The 21,437-nt window shown below is 41.9% G+C and overlaps 1 protein-coding gene and 1 long non-coding RNA gene across 2 annotated transcripts in view; both read left to right on the forward strand.

The window, feature by feature from the left end:
* Nucleotides 1-1,288: 1,288 nt before the first annotated feature.
* LOC115588015 (B-cell receptor CD22-like) overlaps nt 1,289-21,437 on the forward strand; it is a 28,345-nt gene continuing 8,196 nt past the window's right edge. The window contains exons 1-5 of the mRNA XM_030428248.1: nt 1,289-1,300; nt 2,389-2,731; nt 17,313-17,522; nt 18,752-19,021; nt 19,263-19,523. Of these exons, the coding sequence (XP_030284108.1) occupies nt 1,289-1,300; nt 2,389-2,731; nt 17,313-17,522; nt 18,752-19,021; nt 19,263-19,523 (1,096 nt within the window). The remainder of the gene's footprint in view (nt 1,301-2,388; nt 2,732-17,312; nt 17,523-18,751; nt 19,022-19,262; nt 19,524-21,437) is intronic.
* Nucleotides 20,018-20,772, forward strand: LOC115587772 (uncharacterized). Its single transcript, XR_003985164.1, has 3 exons — nt 20,018-20,094; nt 20,199-20,265; nt 20,446-20,772. It is a non-coding gene; the product is annotated as an uncharacterized LOC115587772 (long non-coding RNA).

Consider the following 21,437-nt stretch of genomic DNA (forward strand, 5'->3'; position numbering starts at 1 on the left):
AGTGCACAGTTAGAGATAGTAAAGTTGTGTCTGTGTGGATGAACAGTGACAGTACATACTGTACATTAACAATGGAAAACTCTGAAGAGAAAATCTGTTAAATAAAATGAATCGCTCTGAGGAACTTCCTCCATCGTTCAAACTTCCTCCAAACTCAACTTGAGCCTGCGTTCGTAGGTGTCAGAGGCTGGTCGATGTGCTCCGATAGTATAATTAACACAGGAATCAAACTTCAGAAATAACACAAATCTCTATCATGTCTTTCACGTCAAGAGAAATTAAATAACATCAGAGTAACAAGATGAATAACAAGTGTACGTCACAAAAATGTGTATTTAGAATGTGACTAAAATAAGAGAATAAAGTGGAGGTGCTGCTTGTAGTAATGAAGCCACAGAGAATTATCACCTGACTCCAGTTCCTGTCAGCTTCACAGAGTTTGATTTTGTTTTATTTTTATAACTTTATTGTTTGAGTTCACTCTTAGTGTTCTCATCAGCCTCGTTTCCTGTTTTCAGTGAAACATCTCTTAAAACCAGCTGTACACTACCTGCTCAGCACCAAACAACAGACAGAGTTAGCATCTCACTGGACACCAAAGTAGAGTATTTAGCTGCTAGACAGATATTTTATCAGTATTTATGAGTATTTCTTGCTTTAGGATGAATTTGTCAGTGTTTTCTATCTGTGAGAAAAGTTGCTCACACCTCAGAGTTCTGCATTTCTTTGCTGTTGTCATTCACACTCTGCCCAGCCTGAACACAGGAAGATAACCAGCAGACATGCGTCACACTTTTCTTAGAAGTACTTCTCTCTAAGTGTTGTGTTAAAGTACACAGTGTCAACACATTGTTGCTCCTTCACTGCAGCCTCTGTGTGATGTCCGTCCTCAGTGCTCTCAGAGATCATGTGCACATCTTTCACTGTTCCTTTGCTTTAAATATTCTCATGTAAACCTTAATGATTTGTACATTTCTCCACACCTCTGTCGACTTTGTCATGAACCACAATTACCACTGAAACTTTATTTACAGTATCAACCCAATTTTAAAACAGACCTGAAGAGAAATGTGTGATACAGAACAAGTCTTACGTACCGTTCTAGTTAAGATGACAGAGACCAAAAAACATGTTGATGAATTTTCATTCATCTGATGGTGAGAAAGGAGACTCAGGAGACATGATGCCTTACATTGAAGTAATTAATGAAGCTCCATTTGTTATGAATTTGATCTGAACCCAGAAGCACAACTCAAACCACGCATGACAGTGAACAATTATTCTTTTAATGAACAGCAAGGTGAGAATAGTGTGAGAGGTGGTGCGAGGTCCCAGGGTCCCGACGTGTCTTGTAGAATCACCAGGAGTGACGAGGGTGAAGGTGTCGTGGCGTGGCGAGGTGTGGTGAAGTCTGTCTTCCCGAGCGTACTCGCTTGGCAGGGAAACGCAGGAGATGAGACAGCGTGCAGGCCGAATCCACAGGCAGGCAGGACAGCAGCAAACACAAGGTACGACGAAGGCACGGCAATCTGGAGCAAAGCAGGAGAGGCACAGGGACATTGGCTACACAAGCTAATCACAGAATGTAGCGACAAAAACTTATACTGGAGAGCCAAGGTGCGAACAACCACAGAAACTGACAAAACGATCTGGCAGCCAGCAGTAGGGATCCCAGAGCTTTTAAAGGGAGTTGATTGAAGATAGGATCCACCTGGCTGCTGCCTGTGGAGCGCAAACCGGCCCACATGCAGGCACACAGAACAGACAGGGGAAGGGACACAGGAGGAAAACAGGGAGACACACATACACAAGAGGGCAGGGCTGCCATGATGGAATCATGACACCATTGAGGAGAACAAAGCTCAACAGTACATGTAGTGAGACAGTGTATTGTTTCACCAGTGCTGAAGGACACTTCCTGGTCTCTGACTATTTAACCTGCTGGAATACTGCTTGTTTAAGTCACGTTGTAATTGAAGGAAGAATATGGTTTTGGGTTGATCGTGAAGTTTGTGTGTTTCTTGTATGAGATGTAGTGAAGGTTAGTGAAGGTACAGGAACCTCTGACCACACAGAAGTCTGTGACCCCGATCATGACCTCAGGGTGACTCTACCTCCTCTGTAAGCAGAGTGGGAGATGTATACAGACACATTTACTACTATGAACCTGTGAGACTGAACATATGAAAATTCCTTTACAAAACCGTCTGAAGGCTGCCTTTACTCGCTAACCAAACACAAGTTTGTATGAAGAGAGCCACAGTGTGTTGAGAAGTGTAACTTCACAAACTGAAGCTCCTTCACTGCAGTGAAAATCTGTCTCCTGATGATGTTTTGAGTCTGATTGTAGTTTCTGATGTTCTCTGTGTTACAGTGATACAGGGTCAGGATGGCTGGGGAGTGACTTACAGCTCTACTGAGATCTGTGCCTTAAAAGCATCAACAGTGGACATGAGATGCACCTACACATACCCATCCAGAGTAGATGGTGTTGATACTGAAGTTAAGGAAACATTCTGGTTCACCAAAGAGAGAAGAAATCAACCTGTGGATCTGAGAACAGACTCAGATTATCAAGATCGTGTTGAGTACAGTTGTTCTGAGAAGAGCTGCAGTCTGAGAATCACAGACCTGAGAGAGAGCGACTCAGCTGAGTACAAGTTCAGGATCATAACAAACCAACCAGGTGGGAGATATACTGGTTCACCAGGAGTCACTTTGAAGATCAAAGGTAACATTTTCATTCATATTGTAATCATTTCTAAATGTTCAACATCTAGACAACAAAAATATAAATGTGTTGTGTGTGTATGTTGACAGTTTGTCTAAAATAACATTCTTGTTCCTTCTTCACATCCAGATCTCCAGGTGAAGGTGAGCGCATCCTCACTTTCTCCCTGGAAATACGTGAACTGTCACAGCAGTTGTCGTCTACCTGATCATTCTTCCTACATCTGGTACAAAAATGGACAGAAAATTCAATCAGAAACATCTTCTACTTATTCATTCTATAGTACTTCTGCAGACAGTTATTCCTGTGCTGTTGAAGGACATGAGGATTTCCCCTCTCCTCCAGTGTGTGAGTTTACTACACTAACATAACACCATCTGATGGAGTCTGATAACTACATGTATTGTAATATGGAGACCTTCATTGTGACTCTTCATCAACTCTGGTTTAAAAATGATCTAAACTTTGTTTCATCTTTCAGGTGTCGAATATCAAACGTGCAACAGAGTGATTTACACTGACAGAAGCATCTGTGCCTTCAAAGGCTCATCAGTGGACATTTCTTGCACTTACAGCAGTTATCAAACTATCACGTCTAATTTCTGGTTCAGTCCTGAACGTTCCCATCAGTGGCAGAGTCCTTCACAGCCTGAGGACCTTAGTGAAGACTCCCAGTTTGCAGGTCGTGTTCAGGTCCTTGAATCAGAGAGAGGACGCTCCACTCTGAGAATCACTGACCTGACAGAGAGTGATTCAGCTCAGTATCACTTCAAATTCACAACAGGAAGCTTTGAGTGGAGGAGTAGTTTACCTGCTACAGCTCTGACTGTCACAGGTACTGATGAACACACACTGATGTAAAACATCAACATAGAACATTTAGAAACAGTGAACATGTTGAAAATGATGGATCATCATGAGTTTGTGTAATAATTACTGTTATGTAGGCACTAATGTTCACTGCTAGTTCTAGGAATAGTAACTGTTGTGTTGTCGTGTGTGTACATCTATCAGTGATTTCTGTTAGAAGCAGTGATAATAATATTGTTTCTTGTTCTCATATCCAGCTCTGCAGGTGCAGGTGACCAGAATAACAATCCACCAGTCTGATACTGAGGCAGAGCTGAAGTGTCACAGCAGCTGCAGTCCAGCTGGTCGTCTTTCCTACGTCTGGTTCAAGAACAGACAGAAAGTCACAGGGGTGGAGACATCTTCTTTTAAAGGCCGGGTTTATCCTGGAGACATCATCTCTTGTGCTTTGAAAGGACATGAGAACTACGGCTCTCCTCCAGTCTGTGAGTTTGATCCACTGTATCAGGAAAAAACCACATACATTTCAATCACAACAGTCAATTGTCTGATAACATATTCTAATTGTTCATTAATACATGTTCACATCTCCTCCAGATGCTCCAAGACTTGCCTCTGTGTCAGTGAGTCCCTCTGCTGAGATAATGGAGGGCAGTTCAGTGACTCTGACCTGTAGCAGTGATGCTAACCCAGCAGCTAATTACACCTGGTACAAGAAGAATGGAGATCCAGACCTTCATCCTCTCAGTAAAGATCCACAGTTTGCCTTCAGCTCCATCCAGTCCTCTGACTCTGGAGAGTATTACTGTACAGTTGAGAACGAGCTGGGGAGGAGGACGTCTGAATACATCTATATTGATGTGACATGTGAGTTTTATTCTTGAGATAACATATCTCTTAAATCTGTCCAGTCAAATGTTTTTGTGCCACACATTCTCAGCTGTAATTCCTCGAGCAGCTCCAAGAGACTTTAGATCTTTTATGCAGTTTCCTGACCAGATTGGAACAGTGCTACACACAGCCGTTCACAGTCTATGATTTAAATAGCATATGAACTACTGTAACAACACGTTTAATGTAGAATAATCTTTTTACATCTCTCCTTCAGATGCTCCAAGACTTCCCTCTGTGTCAGTGAGTCCCTCTGCTGAGATAGTGGAGGGCAGTTCAGTGACTCTGACCTGTAGCAGTGATGCTAACCCAGCAGCTAATTACACCTGGTACAAGAAGAATGAAGACTCACCAAAAGCATCAGGACAGATCTTCAACATCACTGACTTCAGAGCTGAACACAGTGGGAATTATTCCTGTGAAGTCCAGAACAGAATGGGAGGCCATAACTCCACCTTACAGCTGATTGTTGTTGCAGGTGAGACACTATTTAGTTGATTAACAGACAGTAACACCTGGGAAACTGATTAATGAATCAAACCCTACTAGTGAGGTCCACTACAGTCTATCTAATATCTGTCTATCTCCATTTCCAGGGAGCTCAACAACAACAATGATGATAAATATCATCAGGTTGATTCTGGTGGTTCTGATGTCGGTTCTGCTGCTTCTGTTTTGTCTGTGGATGAGGTGAAACTACAAACATTAACATTAACTGATCTGTTACTTTGAATATCTACTGTCATGTTTTTTTGAGTTTTTAATGAACATTTTTGTTTGTTTGTCGATTTCCTTCAGGAAGAAGAAAACTCTGAGCTCCACCACTGAACCAAATGAGCCCATAGAGACTGTGGAGATGAGAGAGGCATTGGACCACAGTGACAAGAAATTATCACATTTACTGTCGATGTTTTCATAACAAAGATCAAGTTTAAGGAAACAGTTCTGCTTTAAACATGTCTGAGTTTGTTGTCATTTAAAATCTAATTGTGTCCACGTTCCATTTATGAGGCCTTTGACTCTCATCTTGTTGTCTCTCCCCATCAGTTGGAGTCTGATCCTGATTACACCAACATCTCACCTTTGAACAGAGAAACTGCAGCATGTGGCAGAAGTTCTGAGTAGCACGCAGCTTTATGTTTACCTGTGCAGGTACATTACAGATGTTAAGGATTATACTTGGTATGCAACATGCTATTTGATCTTTTAATGCTCCTAAAATAACATTTTACTCTAATGCAGTAACTTGTTTTGAAGAAATACTGATTGTTCTATCACATCACACCTGTCCTGGCAAAGAAAGACATGTGGAACAGGAAGCACAGTATCTCACAGCATGTACATTATATATTAAACACATTGACATGTAACATGAGCCCAGCTCTATCACTCTGTAGCTGTAACATGTTCAAAGTACTGCAGTGGCTGATTGAAATAAACATCCAGCTTCCAACAACAACTCTGTAGTTTGAACGTCATGTCAGTTCTGTCTCTGTGCTGCAGAGGGCGACACTGTGCAGAAAGTTTTGGATTTAAGCTTTAAACAAACTCTTTTTGTGTTTTTGAATGACTTTGTTTTCTCTGACTGTGTTCTCAGCACTTCTTTCATTTGTATTTTTTTTAGTTGTATTTTTTGCAGGTCTTTAATTCTTGTATTGGCTCCTGCCTGCTCCTCCTGTTTTTGTTGCTTTTTGTATTTTGTATTCAGACCTCAGCTTGTTATTAAAGCTCACCTTTTGTTCCTTACCTTGCCTGCCTCCTGAGTGTCTTGTGTTTGGTTCCCACCATTTCATGACTCATACGAATACCAACTGACCAACAATGGACCAGGCGGGGAAAAAATCTCTGATGGTGGAGCTGAAGAAGTACTGCTTAATTTGTGAACAACTGAACTCCATCACAGGTTCTGTGGACAGGCTGTTTTCATACAACTAAATCCCAAAGACACACTGCTCAAGACCAAAGCTGTTGGACTCACAACTTGTAGTCACTGACTTCACTAACAGCCTGCTAACCTCCTGCCTGCTCCAGCTCCTGTCTCAGGGTGTCACCAGCCTGCTAACGTTGCTTCCTAGCACCGCAGAGTTCCCCCTGTTTGTCTCCTTGGAGGGTCTTCTGCCCTGTGGTTGTGGGTCTCCCCTGTCAATGCAGGTCTTGTTCCTGGGTCAGTCGACGCCTTTCCGACCGCTGAGTTCCAATCCCTGCAGACCCACCACCAGACCCCCCAACACCATCATTCACCAGTCTTCTCTGACACCCAGTCAGACCTGCCTCATGCCATAGTCCTGGTGCACAGTTTCCATTCTCCAGTCATGCTGCCATGTTGCTTGCCTCCTGCTTTGGTGTCCAGCTGCTATGCTGTGGTCCTACAGCCCTCCAGCCTGGCATCCAAGGTCTCCAATGGTATCAAGACTCTGGTCCTACTCTCCAGCTTCCTGAGGGCGTCCAACTTTGCCTCGGGTCTCGTGGCCTCCAGCCGGTCATGGTTTGATAGTGAAGGTTCCCTCTTGTTCTTTACCTGCCTGCCTCCAGAGTGTCTTCTGTTTGTCCTCTCACTATTGTTGCTACACTCAACATCCAGTTTATTGTCTAAACATTAGCTCACACACCGTCTGATGAATGTCTGGTTTAGGCTTTTTAATTGAATTAAAGCTCAAATTAAAATCAGGGCTGACTGAACCTTTGCTGTTCTGCTGCCTCGCCTTTGGAACAATATCACATTTAGTGTTCAGTTTTCTGATGCGTCCATGTTTTTGAATCATGTTTGTGAAGCAATAGAAAGAATCATTTCTTTTGTTCATCTTGAGGGTTTACAGGCGCTTATCTCTCAATACATGTTGATAATATAAAGAGGAAGGAAACCAGCAATTTACCACCTCGATGTGTGTTTAAGACAAGTGAACCAACCAGAGAGAGACAAACTGTCTCGTGACCACGTCTTCCCTCTTTATGTAGAAGTGTTTGGTGAGATGAGCTGACATTCAGAACTTCTCATGTATGTGATCGACCTGCTGATTTCAAAGACGTGAGGAGAAGCTATGAGTTTAACAGCAGCAGCAAGTGGATTTGTTGTCGTCCTTCTCTCTGTACAAGGTACTGTACGTCTACATTCATACTGTAAGTTGTTAGCATGGTGGGTTTATAGTAAAGATTTGATGTGCAACAGTGCACAGTTAGAGATAGTAAAGCTGTGTCTGTGTGGACGTACATCAACAGTACATACTGCACATTAACAACGGAAAAATCTAAAGAGAGAATCTGTTAAATAAAATGAATCGCTCTGAGGAACTTCCTCCATCGTTCAAACTTCCTCCAAACTCAACTTGAGCCTGCGTTCGTAGGTGTTAGAGGCTGGTCGATGTGCTCCGATGGCATAATTAACACAGGAACCACAGTTCAGAAATAGTACAAATCTCTATCATGTCTTTCACGTCAAGAGAAATTAAATACCATCAGAGTAACAAGATGAAGAACAAGTGTACGTCACACAAATTTGTATTAAGAATGTGGCTAAAATAAGAGAATAAAGTGGAGGTGCTGCTTGTAGTAATGAAGCCACAGAGAATTATCAGCTGATTCCAGTTCCTGTCAGCTTCACAGAGTTTGATTTTGTTTTATTTTTATAACTTTATTGTTTGAGTTCACTCTTAGTGCTCTCATCAGCCTCATTTCCTGTTTTCAGTGAAACATCTCTAAAACCAGCTGTACACTACCTGCCCAGCACCAAAAAACAGACAGTTAGCATCTCACTGGACACCAAAGCAGAGTATTTAGCTGCTAGACAGATATTTTATCAGTATTTGTGAGTATTTCTTGCTTCAGGATGAATTTTTCTGTGTTTTCTATCTGTGAAAGAAGTTGCTCACACCTCAGTTCTGCATTTCTCTGCAGTATTCATTCACACTCTGCAGCAGCCTGACCACAGAAAGATAACCAGCAGACTCTTGTTTTATGTGTCACACTTTTCTTAGAAGTACTTCTCTCTAAGTGTTGTGTTAAAGTACAGAGTGTCAACACACTGTTGCTCCTTCACTGCAGCCTCTGTGTGATGTCCGTCCTCAGTGCTCTCAGAGATCAGGTGCACATCTTTCACTGCTCCTTTGCTTTAAATATTCTCATGTAAACTTTAATGATTTGTACATTTCTCCACACCTCTGCAGACTTTGTCATGAGCCACAAATACCACTGAAACTTGATTTACAGTATCAACCCAATTTTGAAACAGATCTTAAGAGAAACGTGATACAGATGCAGTTGAGAAAGGAAAGTTGAAGTCTTTAATGAAGCTCCATCGAGGAGAACGAAGCTCAACAGTACATGTAGTGAGACAGTGTATTGTTTCACCAGTGCTGAAGGACACTTCCTGGTCTCTGACTATTTAACTCGTTGCCCGAATACTGCTTGTTTAAGTCACGTTGTAATTGAAGGAAGAATATGGTTTTTGGTCGATCGTGAAGTTTGTGTGTTTCTCGTATGAGATATAGTGAAGGTTAGTGAAGGTACAGGAACCTCTGACCACACAGAAGTCTGTGACCCCGATCATGACCTCAGGGTGACTCTACCTCCTCTGTAAGTAGAGTGGGAGATGTATACAGACACATTTACTACTGTGAACCTGTGAGAGTGAACATATGAAAATTCCTTTACAAAACTGTCTGAAGGCCTTTACTCGCCCACCAAACACAAGTTTGTATGAAGAGAGCCTCAGTGTTGAGAAGTGTAGCTTTACAGACTGAAGCTCCTTCACTGCAGTGAAAATCTGTCTCCTGATGATGTTTTGAGTCTGATTGTAGTTTCTGATGTTCTCTGTGTTACAGCGATACAGGGTCAGAATGACTGGGGAGTGACTTACAGCTCTACTGAGACCTGTGCCTTAAAAGCATCATCAGTGGAAATAAGATGCACCTACACATACCCATCCAGATTATTTGGCCGTGATAATGAATTTAAAGAAACTTTCTGGTTGACTAAACTGAGTGGAAATCAACCTGTGGATCTGAGAACAGACTCAGATTATCAAGATCGTGTTGAGTACAGTTGTTCTGAGAAGAGCTGCACTCTGAGAATCACAGACCTGAGAGAGAGCGACTCAGCTGAGTACAAGTTCAGGATCATAACAAACCAACCAGGTGGGAGATATACTGGTTCACCTGGAGTCACTTTGAGGATCACAGGTAACACTTTCATTCATATTTTAATTATTTCCAAATGTTCAACATCGGAAGAACAATAATATAAATGTGTGTGTTTGTTGACAGTTTGTCTAAAATAAGATTCTTGTTCCTTCTTCACATCCAGATCTCCAGGTGAAGGTGAGCACATCCTCATATTCTGCCTGGAAAGACCTGAACTGTCACAGCAGTTGTCGTCTACCTGATCGTTCTTCCTACATCTGGTCCAAAAATGGACAGAAAATTCAGTCACAAACATCTTCTACTTTTTCATTCTATGGTGCTTCTGCAGACAGTTATTCCTGTGCTGTTGAAGGACATGAGGATTTCCCCTCTCCTCCAGTGTGTGAGTTTACTACACTAACATAACACCATCTGATGGAGTCTGATAACTACATGTATTTTAATATGGAGACCTTCATTGTGACTCTTCATCAACTCTGGTTTAAAAATGATCCAAACTTTGTTTTATGTTTCAGGTGTTGAATATCAAACCTGCAACAGAGTGATTTACACTGACAGAAGCATCTGTGCCTTCAAAGGCTCATCAGTGGACATTTCTTGCACTTACAGCAGTTATCAAACTATCAGATCTAAATTCTGGTTCAGTCCTGAACGTTCTCATCAGTGGCAGAGTCCTTCACAGCCTGAGGACCTTAGTGAAGACTCCCAGTTTGCAGGTCGTGTTCAGGTCCTTGAATCAGAGAGAGGACGCTCCACTCTGAGAATCACTGACCTGACAGAGAGTGATTCAGCTCAGTATCACTTCAGATTCACAACAGGAAGCTTTGAATGGAGGAGTAGTTTACCTGGTACAACTCTGACTGTCACAGGTACTGATGAACACACACTGATGTAAAACATCAACACAGAACATTTAGAAACAGTGAACATGTTGAAAATGATGAATCATCATGAGTTTGTGTAATAATTACTGTTGTGTTGGCACTAATGTTCACTGCTAGTTCTAGGAATAGTAACTGTTGTGTTGTCGTGAGTGTACATCTATCAGTGATTTCTGTTAGAACCAGTGATAATAATATTGTTTCTTGTTCTCATATCCAGCTCTGCAGGTGCAGGTGACCAGAATAACAGTCCACCAGTCTGATACTGAGGCAGAGCTGAAGTGTCACAGCAGCTGCAGTCCAGCTGGTCGTCTTTCCTACGTCTGGTTCAAGAACGGACAGAAAGTCACCGGGGTGGAGACATCTTCTTTTAAAGGCCGGGTTTATCCTGGAGACATCATCTCTTGTGCTTTGAAAGGACATGAGAACTACGGCTCTCCTCCAGTCTGTGAGTTTGATCCACTGTATCAGGAAAAAACACATACATTTCAATCACAACAGTCAATTGTCTGATAACATATTCAAATTTTTCATTAATACATGTTCAAACTTCCTCCAGATGCTCCAAAGCTTCCCTCTGTGTCAGTGAGTCCCTCTGCTGAGATAGTGGAGGGCAGTTCAGTGACTCTGACCTGTAGCAGTGATGCTAATCCAGCAGCTAATTACACCTGGTACAAGGAGAATGGAGATCCAAACCTTCATCCTCTCAGTAAAGATCCACAGCTTGTCTTCAGCTCCATCCAGTCCTCTGACTCTGGAGAGTATTACTGTACAGCTGAGAAGGAGCTGGGGAGGAGGACGTCTGAATACATCTATATTAATGTGACATGTGAGTTTTATTCTTGAGAGAACATATCTCTTAAATCTGTCCAGTCGAATGTTTTTGTGCCACACATTCTCAGCTGTATTTCTTTGAGCAGCTTTGGATCTTTCATGCAGTTTCCTGACCAGATTGGAACAGTGCTACACACAGCCGTTCACAGTCTATGAATCAAATAGCATATGAACTACTGTAATACCACACACTAAAAACAGTTGGGTTAAAAATAACCCAATTTGGGCTGTTTTATAACCAAACCGCTGGGTCATTATAGCACCGGCCCAGCATTAGTTAATTTGACCCAGCAAGATGGGTTGGTCTATTTTAACCCAACAGATGAGTTAAATATTCTACCCAAATGCTGGGTCAAATTAACTGCTATTCTGGGTTGTTTCAACCACACATAATTGTTATATATTCTACCTAAATGCTGGGTCAAATTAACTGCTAATCTGGGTTAATTCTACTATATGAATTGGTTAGATATTGTGCAAATATTGGATGTATTGTAGAAGGTTTGTAATGTAACTAACTTATTCCATTGCAGTGTCTATGAATCAGCATTTGGGTGGAATATTATATAAAGTATAATTTGCACAATAATTCCATCAACCCAACAAACATCAGTTGACCCAGCACTTGGGACGTTTATGCTTTGAACGTCAACACGTCACACGTCATCACGTCGACTTCTCCCGTCATCCCGACAGATCATCCTCGTCGCGGCGAGCCAAGTTGAAGGTTTCACATTGGCCGTCTTACGTTACTTATTAAAGTAGTATCTTTATATTGTCGTTATCATGGAAGCACACACGGATGCAGTTAATCTGTTTGGTTTTAGCCATTCACCAAATGAATTAGTGAAACGTCCATAATGCCCGCGGGCTTTTGGTCATGTTTATTGAGTTAGCCAGCTAGCTCGCTGGTTCGCTAGCCTGGCAGCCGGCAGCTAGCGGGCTAATTATCCGGCCGTTTTGATTCGAGCCGATTCGCTGGGTGCACGCGAGCTAACTAACAGGCTAGTTCAACGGTCGTCGCTTCATGTAAACCGCCAGCTAGCGCTGGGTGCGCGCGAGCTAACTAACAGGCTAGTTCAACGGTCGTTGCTTTGCTAACTTACATGTATTCTAGCAATGCAACTAGCCTGTTACTTAGCTCGCGTGTGTGTGCTCATGTGTGCATGACACTGTGCAGAAAGTTTTGGATTTCAGCTTTAAACAAACTCTTTTTGTGTTTAGTCTTCAGAATAAAGGTTTTATTTATCAACAGTGGACACAAATAAAATGTGAATCACTTTGTTTTCTCTGACTGTGTTCTCAGCACTTATTTAGTTTGTATTTTATTTAGTTGTTGTATTTTTTGCAGTTCTTTAATTCTTGTATTGGCTCCTGCCTGCTCCTCCTGTTTTTGTTGCTTTTTGTATATTGTATTCAGACCTCAGCTTGTTATTAAAGCTCACATTTTGTTCCTTACCTTGCCTGCCTCCTGAGTGTCTTGTGTTTGGGTTCCCACCATTTCATGACTCATAACAATACCAACTGACCAACAATGGACCAGGCGGGGAAAAAATCTCTGATGGTGGAGCTGAAGAAGTACTGCTTAATTCTTGAAAGACTGAACTCTATCACAGGTTCTGTGAACAGGCTGTTTTTCTACAACTTAATCCCAAAGACACTCTGCTCAAGACTAGGGGTGTGCCAAAGAATCGATACTACGATATATAACGATATTTCGTCTTGAGGTACGTTATCGATACACTGGTGCCAAATATCGATATTTGAAAATGTTTTTAAATGTTTGGGGGTTTTTTTCTTCTTTTTTTGGCCCACTACCACCCCTCTTCGGAGGACAGCTTTATCTTTATTCAAACAGGGATGCAACCTGATACAATTTAAAAAATGGTTTAAGCAGCTCTGAAACCCACACATATAGATATTCAATGATAGTTGTAGTCAGTGTGTGTGTTAAGAAGAGACACTGTGCAATATACTTTTTGTTTACTTGGCTGTCATTCATGTGAAACTGATTGACAATGTTTTGTAATTCCTGTGAAATGGATTCAGTGCAGTCAATAAATTCTGAATTTCTTAAGTGACACAGATATCGTGATGTATTGTGGATGAAATTTCTTGTAATATATCGATTCGGAATTCAGAATCGCTGTATCGTGATCTTATCGTTATCGTGGGCAAAATATTGTGATAGTAACGTATCGCGAGGTACCTGGTGACACCCAGCCCTACTCAAGACCAAGGCTGTTGGAATCACAACGTGTAGTCACTGACTTCACTAACAGCTAACTGCTAACCTCCTGCCTGCTCCAGCTCCTGTCTCAGCGAGTCACCAGCCTGCTACGATGCTTCCTAGTACCACAGAGTTCCCCCTGTCTGACTCCTTGGAGGGTCTTCTGCCCTGTGGTTGTGAGTCTCCCCTGTCAGTGCAGGTCTTGTTGATGGGTCAGTAAACACCTCTCCGACCGCTGAGGCCATGTCCACACATACCAAAACAATCTTTTTCCCCCCCGTCTTCCTTGGCATTGTTTCAAGAATTTTTGCATTGAAACAGATCCACTGAAAACGACTCAACACGCTTTAATTCATATTCCAGGCCGAACCCCTTACAACTCTGCTGCTGCTCTCGTGGCCTCCAGCATGTCATGGTTTGATATTAAAGCTTGCCTCATGTTCTTTACCTGCCTGCCACGCTGACTGCCTTCTCACTATTGTTGCTACATGTAACTTCTAGTTTATTGTCTAAACATTAGCTCACACACACTCTGACGAATGTCTGCTTTAGTCTTTTTAATTGAATCAAAGCTCAGATTAAAATCAAGGCTGACTGAACCTTTGCTGTTTTGCTGCCTCAACTTTGGAACAACATCACATTTAGTGTTCAATTGGCTGATACGTACACGTTTTTGAATGCATCGTGTTTTAAAGCAACAGTAAGAATCATTTCTGAGGCGTTCGTCTCTACATACATGTTAATAATATAAAGAGGAAGGAAGCCAGCCAGTTAACACCTCGATGTGTGTTTAAGACAAGTGAACCAACCAGAGAGAGACAAACTGTCTCGTGACCGCGTCTTCCCTCTTTATGTAGAAGTGTTTGGTGAGATGAGCTGACATTCAGTACTTCTCATGTATGTGATCGACCTGCTGATTTAACAGACGTGCGGAGAAGCTATGAGTTTAACACCAGCAGCGAGTGGATTTGTTGTCATCCTTCTCTCTGTACAAGGTACTGTACGTCTACATTCATACTGTAAGACAGTTAGCATGGTGGTTTCATAGTAAAGATTTGATGTGCAACAGTGCACAGTTAGAGATAGTAAAGTTGTGTCTGTGTGGATGTACAGTGACAGTATATACTGTACATTAACAATGGAAAAGTCTAAATGGAAAATCTGTTAAATAAAATGAATCGCTCTGAGGAACTTCCTCCATCGTTCAAACTTCCTCCAAACTCAACTTGAGCCTGCGTTCGTAGGTGTTAGACGCTGGTCGATGTGCTCCGATGGCATAATTAACACAGGAACCAAAGTTCAGAAATAACACAAATCTCTATCATGTCTTTCAAGTCAAGAGAAATTAAATACCATTAGAGTCACTAGATGAAGAACAAGTGTACATCAGACAAATTTGTATCAAGAATGTGACTAAAATAAGAGAATAAAGTGGAGGTGCTGCTGGTAGTAATGAAGCCACAGAGAATTATCACCCGACTCCAGTTCCTGTCAGCTTCACAGAATTTGATTTTGATTTCTTATTATAACTTTATTGTTTGAGTTCACTCTTAGTGTTCTCATCAGCCTCGTTTCCTGTTTTCAGTGAAACATCTCTAAAACCAGCTGTACATTACCTGCCCAGCACCAAACAACAGACGGAGTTAGCATCTCGCTGGACACCAAAGTAGAGTATTTAGCTGCTAGACAGATATTTTATCAGTATTTGTGAGTATTTCTTGCTTCAGGATGAATTTGTCAGTGTTTTCTATCCGTGAGAAAAGTTGCTCACACCTCAGGGTTCTGCATTTCTCTGCAGTTCTTTGCTGTTGTCATTCACACTCTGCAGCAGCCTGACCACAGGAAGATAACCAGCAGACACTTGTGTCATGCGTCACACATTTCTTAGAAGTACTTCTCTCTAAGTGTTGTGTTAAAGTACACAGTGTCAACACATTGTTGCTCCGTCACTGCAGCCTCTGTGTGATGTCCGTCCTCAGTGCTCTCAGAGATCATGTGCACATCTTTCACTGTTCCTTTGCTTTAAATATTCTCATGTAAACCTTAATGATTTGTACATTTCTTCATACCTCTGGAGACTTTGTCATGAACCACAAATGCATCTGAAACTTTATTTACAGTATCAACCCAATTTTAAAACAGACCTGAAGAGAAACGTGTGATACAGAACAAGCCTTACGTACCTTTCTAGTGAAGATGACAGAGACCAAAAAACATGTTGATGAATTTTCATTCATCTGATGGTGAGAAAGGAGACTCAGGAGACATGATGCCTTACATTGAAGTAATTAATGAAGCTCCATTTGTTATGAATTTGATCTGAACCCAGAAGCACAACTCAAACCACGCATGACAGTGAACAATTATTCTTTTAATGAACAGCAAGGTGAGAATAGTGCGAGAGGTGGTGCGAGGTCCCAGGGTCCCGACGTGTCTTGTAGAATCACCAGGAGTGACGAGGGTGAAGGTGTCGTGGCGTGGCGAGGTGTGGTGTGGTGAAGTCTGTCTTCCCGAGCGTACTCGCTTGGCAGGGAAACGCAGGAGATGAGACAGCGTGCAGGCCGAATCCACAGGCAGGCAGAACAGCAGCAAATACAAGGTATGACAAAGGCACGGCAATCTGGAGCAAAGCAGGAGAGGCACAGGGACATTGGCTACACAAGCTAATCACAGAATGTAGCGACAAAAACTTATACTGGAGAGCCAAGGTGCGAACAACCACAGAAACTGACAAAACGATCTGGCAGCCAGCAGTAGGGATCCCAGAGCTCAGGGCTGCCATGATGGAATCATGACACCATTGAGGAGAACAAAGCTCAACAGTACATGTAGTGAGACAGTGTATTGTTTCACCAGTGTTGAAGGACACTTCCTGGTCTCTGACTATTTAACCTGCTGGAATACTGCTTGTTTAAGTCACGTTGTAATTGAAGGAAGAATATGGTTTTTGTTCAATCGTGAAGTTTGTGTGTTTCTCGTTTGAGATATAGTGAAGTTTAGTGAAGGCACAGGAACCTCTGACCACACAGAAGTCTGTGACCCCGATCATGACCTCAGGGTGACTCTACCTCCTCTGTAAGTAGAGTGGGAGATGTATACAGACACATTTACTACAATGAACCTGTGAGACGGAACGTATGAAAATTCCTTTACAAAACCGTCTGAAGGCCTTTACTCGCCCACCAAACACAAGTTTGTATGAAGAGAGCCTCAGTGTGTTGAGAAGTGTAACTTTACAGACTGAAGCTCCTTCACTGCAGTGAAAATCTGTCTCCTGATGATGTTTAGAGTCTGATTGTAGTTTCTGATGTTCTCTGTGTTACAGTGATACAGGGTCAGCATGGCTGGGGAGTGACTTACAGCTCTACTGAGATCTGTGCCTTAAAAGCATCAACAGTGAAAATAGGATGCACCTACACATACCCATCCAAAGAATATGGCCGTGAAACTGAAGTTAACGAAACATTCTGGTTTACTGAACTGAGTGGAAGTGAACCTGTGGATCTGAGAACAGACTCAGATTATCAAGATCGTGTTGAGTACAGTTGTTCTGAGAAGAGCTGCACTCTGAGAATCACAGACCTGAGAGAGAGCGACTCAGCTGAGTACAAGTTCAGGTTCATAACAAACCAACCAGGTGGGAGATATACTGGTTCACCTGGAGTCACTTTGAGGATCACAGGTAACAGTTTCATTCATGTTTTAATTATTTCCAAATTTTCAACATCTGCACAACAATAATATAAATGTGTGTGTTTGTTGACAGTTTGTCTAAAATAATGTTCCTTCTTCACATCCAGATCTCCAGGTGAAGGTGAGCACATCCTCATATTCTGACCTGAAGTGTCACAGCAGTTGTCGTCTACCTGATCATTCTTCCTACATCTGGTACAAAAATGGACAGAAAATTCAGTCAGGAACATCTTCTACTTATTCATTCAGTGGTGCTTCTGCAGACAGTTATTCCTGTGCTGTTAAAGGACATGAGGATTTCCCCTCTCCTCCAGTGTGTGAGTTTACTACACTAACATAACACCATCTGATGGAGTCTGATAACTACATGTATTTTAATATGGAGACCTTCATTGTGACTCTTCATCAACTCTGGTTTAAAAATGTTCTAAACTTTGTTTTATCTTTCAGGTGTTGATGGTCAGACATGCAACAGAGTGATTTACACTGACAGAAGCATCTGTGCCTCCAAAGGCTCATCAGTGGACATTTCTTGCACTTACAGCAGTTATGAAACTATCAGATCTAAATTCTGGTTCAGTCCTGAACGTTCTCATCAGTGGCAGAGTCCTTCACGTCCTGAGGACCTTAGTGAAGACTCCCAGTTTGCAGGTCGTGTTCAGGTCCTTGAATCAGAGAGAGGACGCTCCACTCTGAGAATCACTGACCTGACAGAGAGTGATTCAGCTCAGTATCACTTCAAATTCACAACAGGAAGCTTTGAGTGGAGGAGTAGTTTACCTGGTACAACTCTGACTGTCACAGGTACTGATGAACACACACTGATGTAAAACATCAACATAGTAGATTTAGAAACAGTGAACATGTTGAAAATGATGGATCATCATGAGTTTGTGTAATAATTACTGTTATGTTGGCACTAATGTTCACTGCTAGTTCTAGGAATAGTAACTGTTGTGTTGTCGTGTGTGTACATCTATCAGTGATTTCTGTTAGAACCAGTGATAATAATATTGTTTCTTGTTCTCATATCCAGCTCTGCAGGTGCAGGTGACCAGAATAACAGTCCACCAGTCTGATACTGAGGCAGAGCTGAAGTGTCACAGCAGCTGCAGCCCAGCTGGTCGTCTTTCCTACGTCTGGTTCAAGAACGGACAGAAAGTCACAGGGGTGGAGACATCTTCTTTTAAAGGCCGGGTTTATCCTGGAGACATCATCTCTTGTGCTTTGACAGGACATGAGAACTACGGCTCTCCTCCAGTCTGTGAGTTTGATCCACTGTAACAGCTAAAAACACAAATACACACTGGCTAAAGATTGCAGATGGACACATGAGTTAAGAACTAAAAGTACAAATTATATCAGTTTCCACCAGGAGGAGTCTGACCAGGGACAGCTCCATAATCAGCTCTCTAGACAGCCACTGTGATAAATAGAGTCAATTACAACAGAAACAGAGAAAGATACATTTCAATCACAACAGTCAATTGTCTGTGATAACATGTTCTCATTTTCCATTAATACATGTTCATGTTTTCTCCTCCAGATGCTCCAAAGCTTCCCTCTGTGTCAGTGAGTCCCTCTGCTGAGATAGTGGAGGGCAGTTCAGTGACTCTGACCTGTAGCAGTGATGCTAACCCAGCAGCTAAATACACCTGGTACATGAAGAATGGAGATCCAGACCTTCAACCTCTCAGTAAAGAACCACAGCTTGTCTTCAGCTTCATCCAGTCCTCTGACTCTGGAGAGTATTACTGTACAGCTGAGAACGAGCTGGGGAGGAGGACGTCTGATTACATCTCTATTGATGTGACATGTGAGTTTTATTCTTGAGATAACATATCTCTTAAATCTGTCCAGTTGAATGTTTTTGTGCCACACATTCTCAGCTGTAATTCCTTGAGCAGCTCCAAGAGACTTTAGATCTTTCATGCAGTTTCCTGACCAGATTGGAACAGTGCTACACACAGCCGTTCACTGTCTATGATTCAAATAGCATATGAACTACTGTAATAACACATTTAATGTAGAATAATCTTTTTACATCTCTCCTCCAGATGCTCCAAAGCTTCCCTCTTTGTCAGTGAGTCCCTCTGCTGAGATAGTGGAGGGCAGTTCAGTGACTCTGACCTGTAGCAGTGATGCTAACCCAGCAGCTAATTACACCTGGTACAAGGAGAAACAAACACTGATTCAGGGACGAGAAGGCTTCTATCATTTCTCCTCCATCAGCTCTGAGGACAGAGGGAACTACTACTGCAAGTCTGAGAATCAGTATGGAGAAATCAACTCTTCATCTCTTTTTATAGACGTTCAGTGTGAGTAACATGAGGAAGTCACTTAGACTGACAATGGAACTAAAATTAAATGTTGACTAATATTGATTAGTTGTCTCTCTGTACATGTTCTCCTCCAGATGCTCCAAAGCTTCCCTCTGTGTCAGTGAGTCCCTCTGCTGAGATAGTGGAGGGCAGTTCAGTGACTCTGACCTGTAGCAGTGATGCTAACCCAGCAGCTAATTACACCTGGTACAAGGAGAACGAAGACTCACCAAACGCATCAGGACAGATCTTCACCATCACTGACTTCAGAGCTGAACACAGTGGGAATTATTACTGTGAAGGCCAGAACAGCAGAGGACGTCATAACTCCACCTTACAACTGATTGTTGTGGCAGGTGAGACACTAATTAGTTGATTAACAGACAGTAACACCTGGGAAACCGATTAATGAATCTAACCCTACTAGTGAGGTCCACTACAGTCTATCTAATAACTGTCTATCTCCATTTCCAGGGAGCTCAACAACAACAACTATGATAAATATCATCAGGTTGATTCTGCTGGTTCTGATGTCGGTTCTGCTGCTTCTGTTTTGTCTGTGGATGAGGTGAAACTACAAACATTAACATTAACTGATCTGTTACTTTGAATGTTTACTTTCACGTTTGAGTTTTTAATGAACATTTTTGTTTGTTTGTTGATTTCCTTCAGGAAGAAGAAAACTCTGAGCTCCACCACTGAACAAAATGAGCCCATAGAGACTGTGGAGATGAGAGAGGTATTGGACCACAGTGATGAGAAATCAACACATTTACTGTCAATGTTTTTATAACAAAGATCAAGTTAAGGAAACAGTTCTGCTTTAAACATGTCTGAGTTTGTTGTCATTTAAAATCTAATTGTGTCCATGTCCATTTATGAGGCCTTTGACTCTCATCTTGTTGTCTCTCCCCAACAGTTGGAGTCTGATCCTGATTACACCAACATCTCACCTTTGAACAGAGAAACTGCAGCATGTGGCAGAAGTTCTGAGTAGCATGCAGCTTTATGTTTACCTGTGCAGGTACATTACATATGTGAAGGATTACACTTGATATGCAACATGCTATTTGATCTTTTAATGCTCCAGAAATAACTTCTTATTCTAATGCAGTAACTTGTTTTGAAGAAATACTGATTGTTCTATCACATCACACCTGTCCTGGCAGAGAAAGACATGTGGAACAGGAAGCACAGTATCTCACAGCATGTACATTATATATTAAACACATTGACATGTAACATGAGCCCATCTCTATCACTCTGTAGCTGTAACATGTTCAAAGTACTGCAGTGGCTGATTGAAATAAACATCCAGCTTCCAACAACAACTCTGTAGTTTGAACATCATGTCAGTTCCCTCTCTGTGCTGCAGAGGGCGACACTGTGCAGAAAGTTTTGGATTTCAGCTTTAAACAAACTCTTTTTGTGTTTAGTCTTCAGAATAAAGGTTTTATTCATCAACAGTGGACACAAATAAAATATGAATGACTTTGTTTTCTCTGACTGTGTTCTCAGCACTTCTATGGTTTGTACTTTATGTATTTGTTGTATTTTTTGTACATATTTAATTATTGTATTGGCTCCTGCCTGCTCCTCCTGTTTTTGTTGCTTTTTGTATTTTGTATTCAGACCTCAGCTTGTTATTAAAGCTCACCTTTTGTTCCTTACCTTGCCTGCCTCCTGATTGTCTTGTGTTTGGGTCCTCACCATTTCATGACTCATAACAATACCAACTGACCAACAATGGACCAGCGGGGAAAAAATCTCTGATGGTGGAGCTGAAGAAGTACTGCTTAATTTTTGAACGACTGACCTCTATCACAGGTTCTGTGGACGGGCTGTTTTTATACAAATGAATCCCAAAGACACTCTGCTCAAGACCAAGGCTGTTGGACTCACAACTTGTAG

Source organism: Sparus aurata, chromosome 1 (assembly GCF_900880675.1).
Source record: "Sparus aurata chromosome 1, fSpaAur1.1, whole genome shotgun sequence".
Lineage (NCBI taxonomy): Eukaryota > Metazoa > Chordata > Actinopteri > Spariformes > Sparidae > Sparus > Sparus aurata.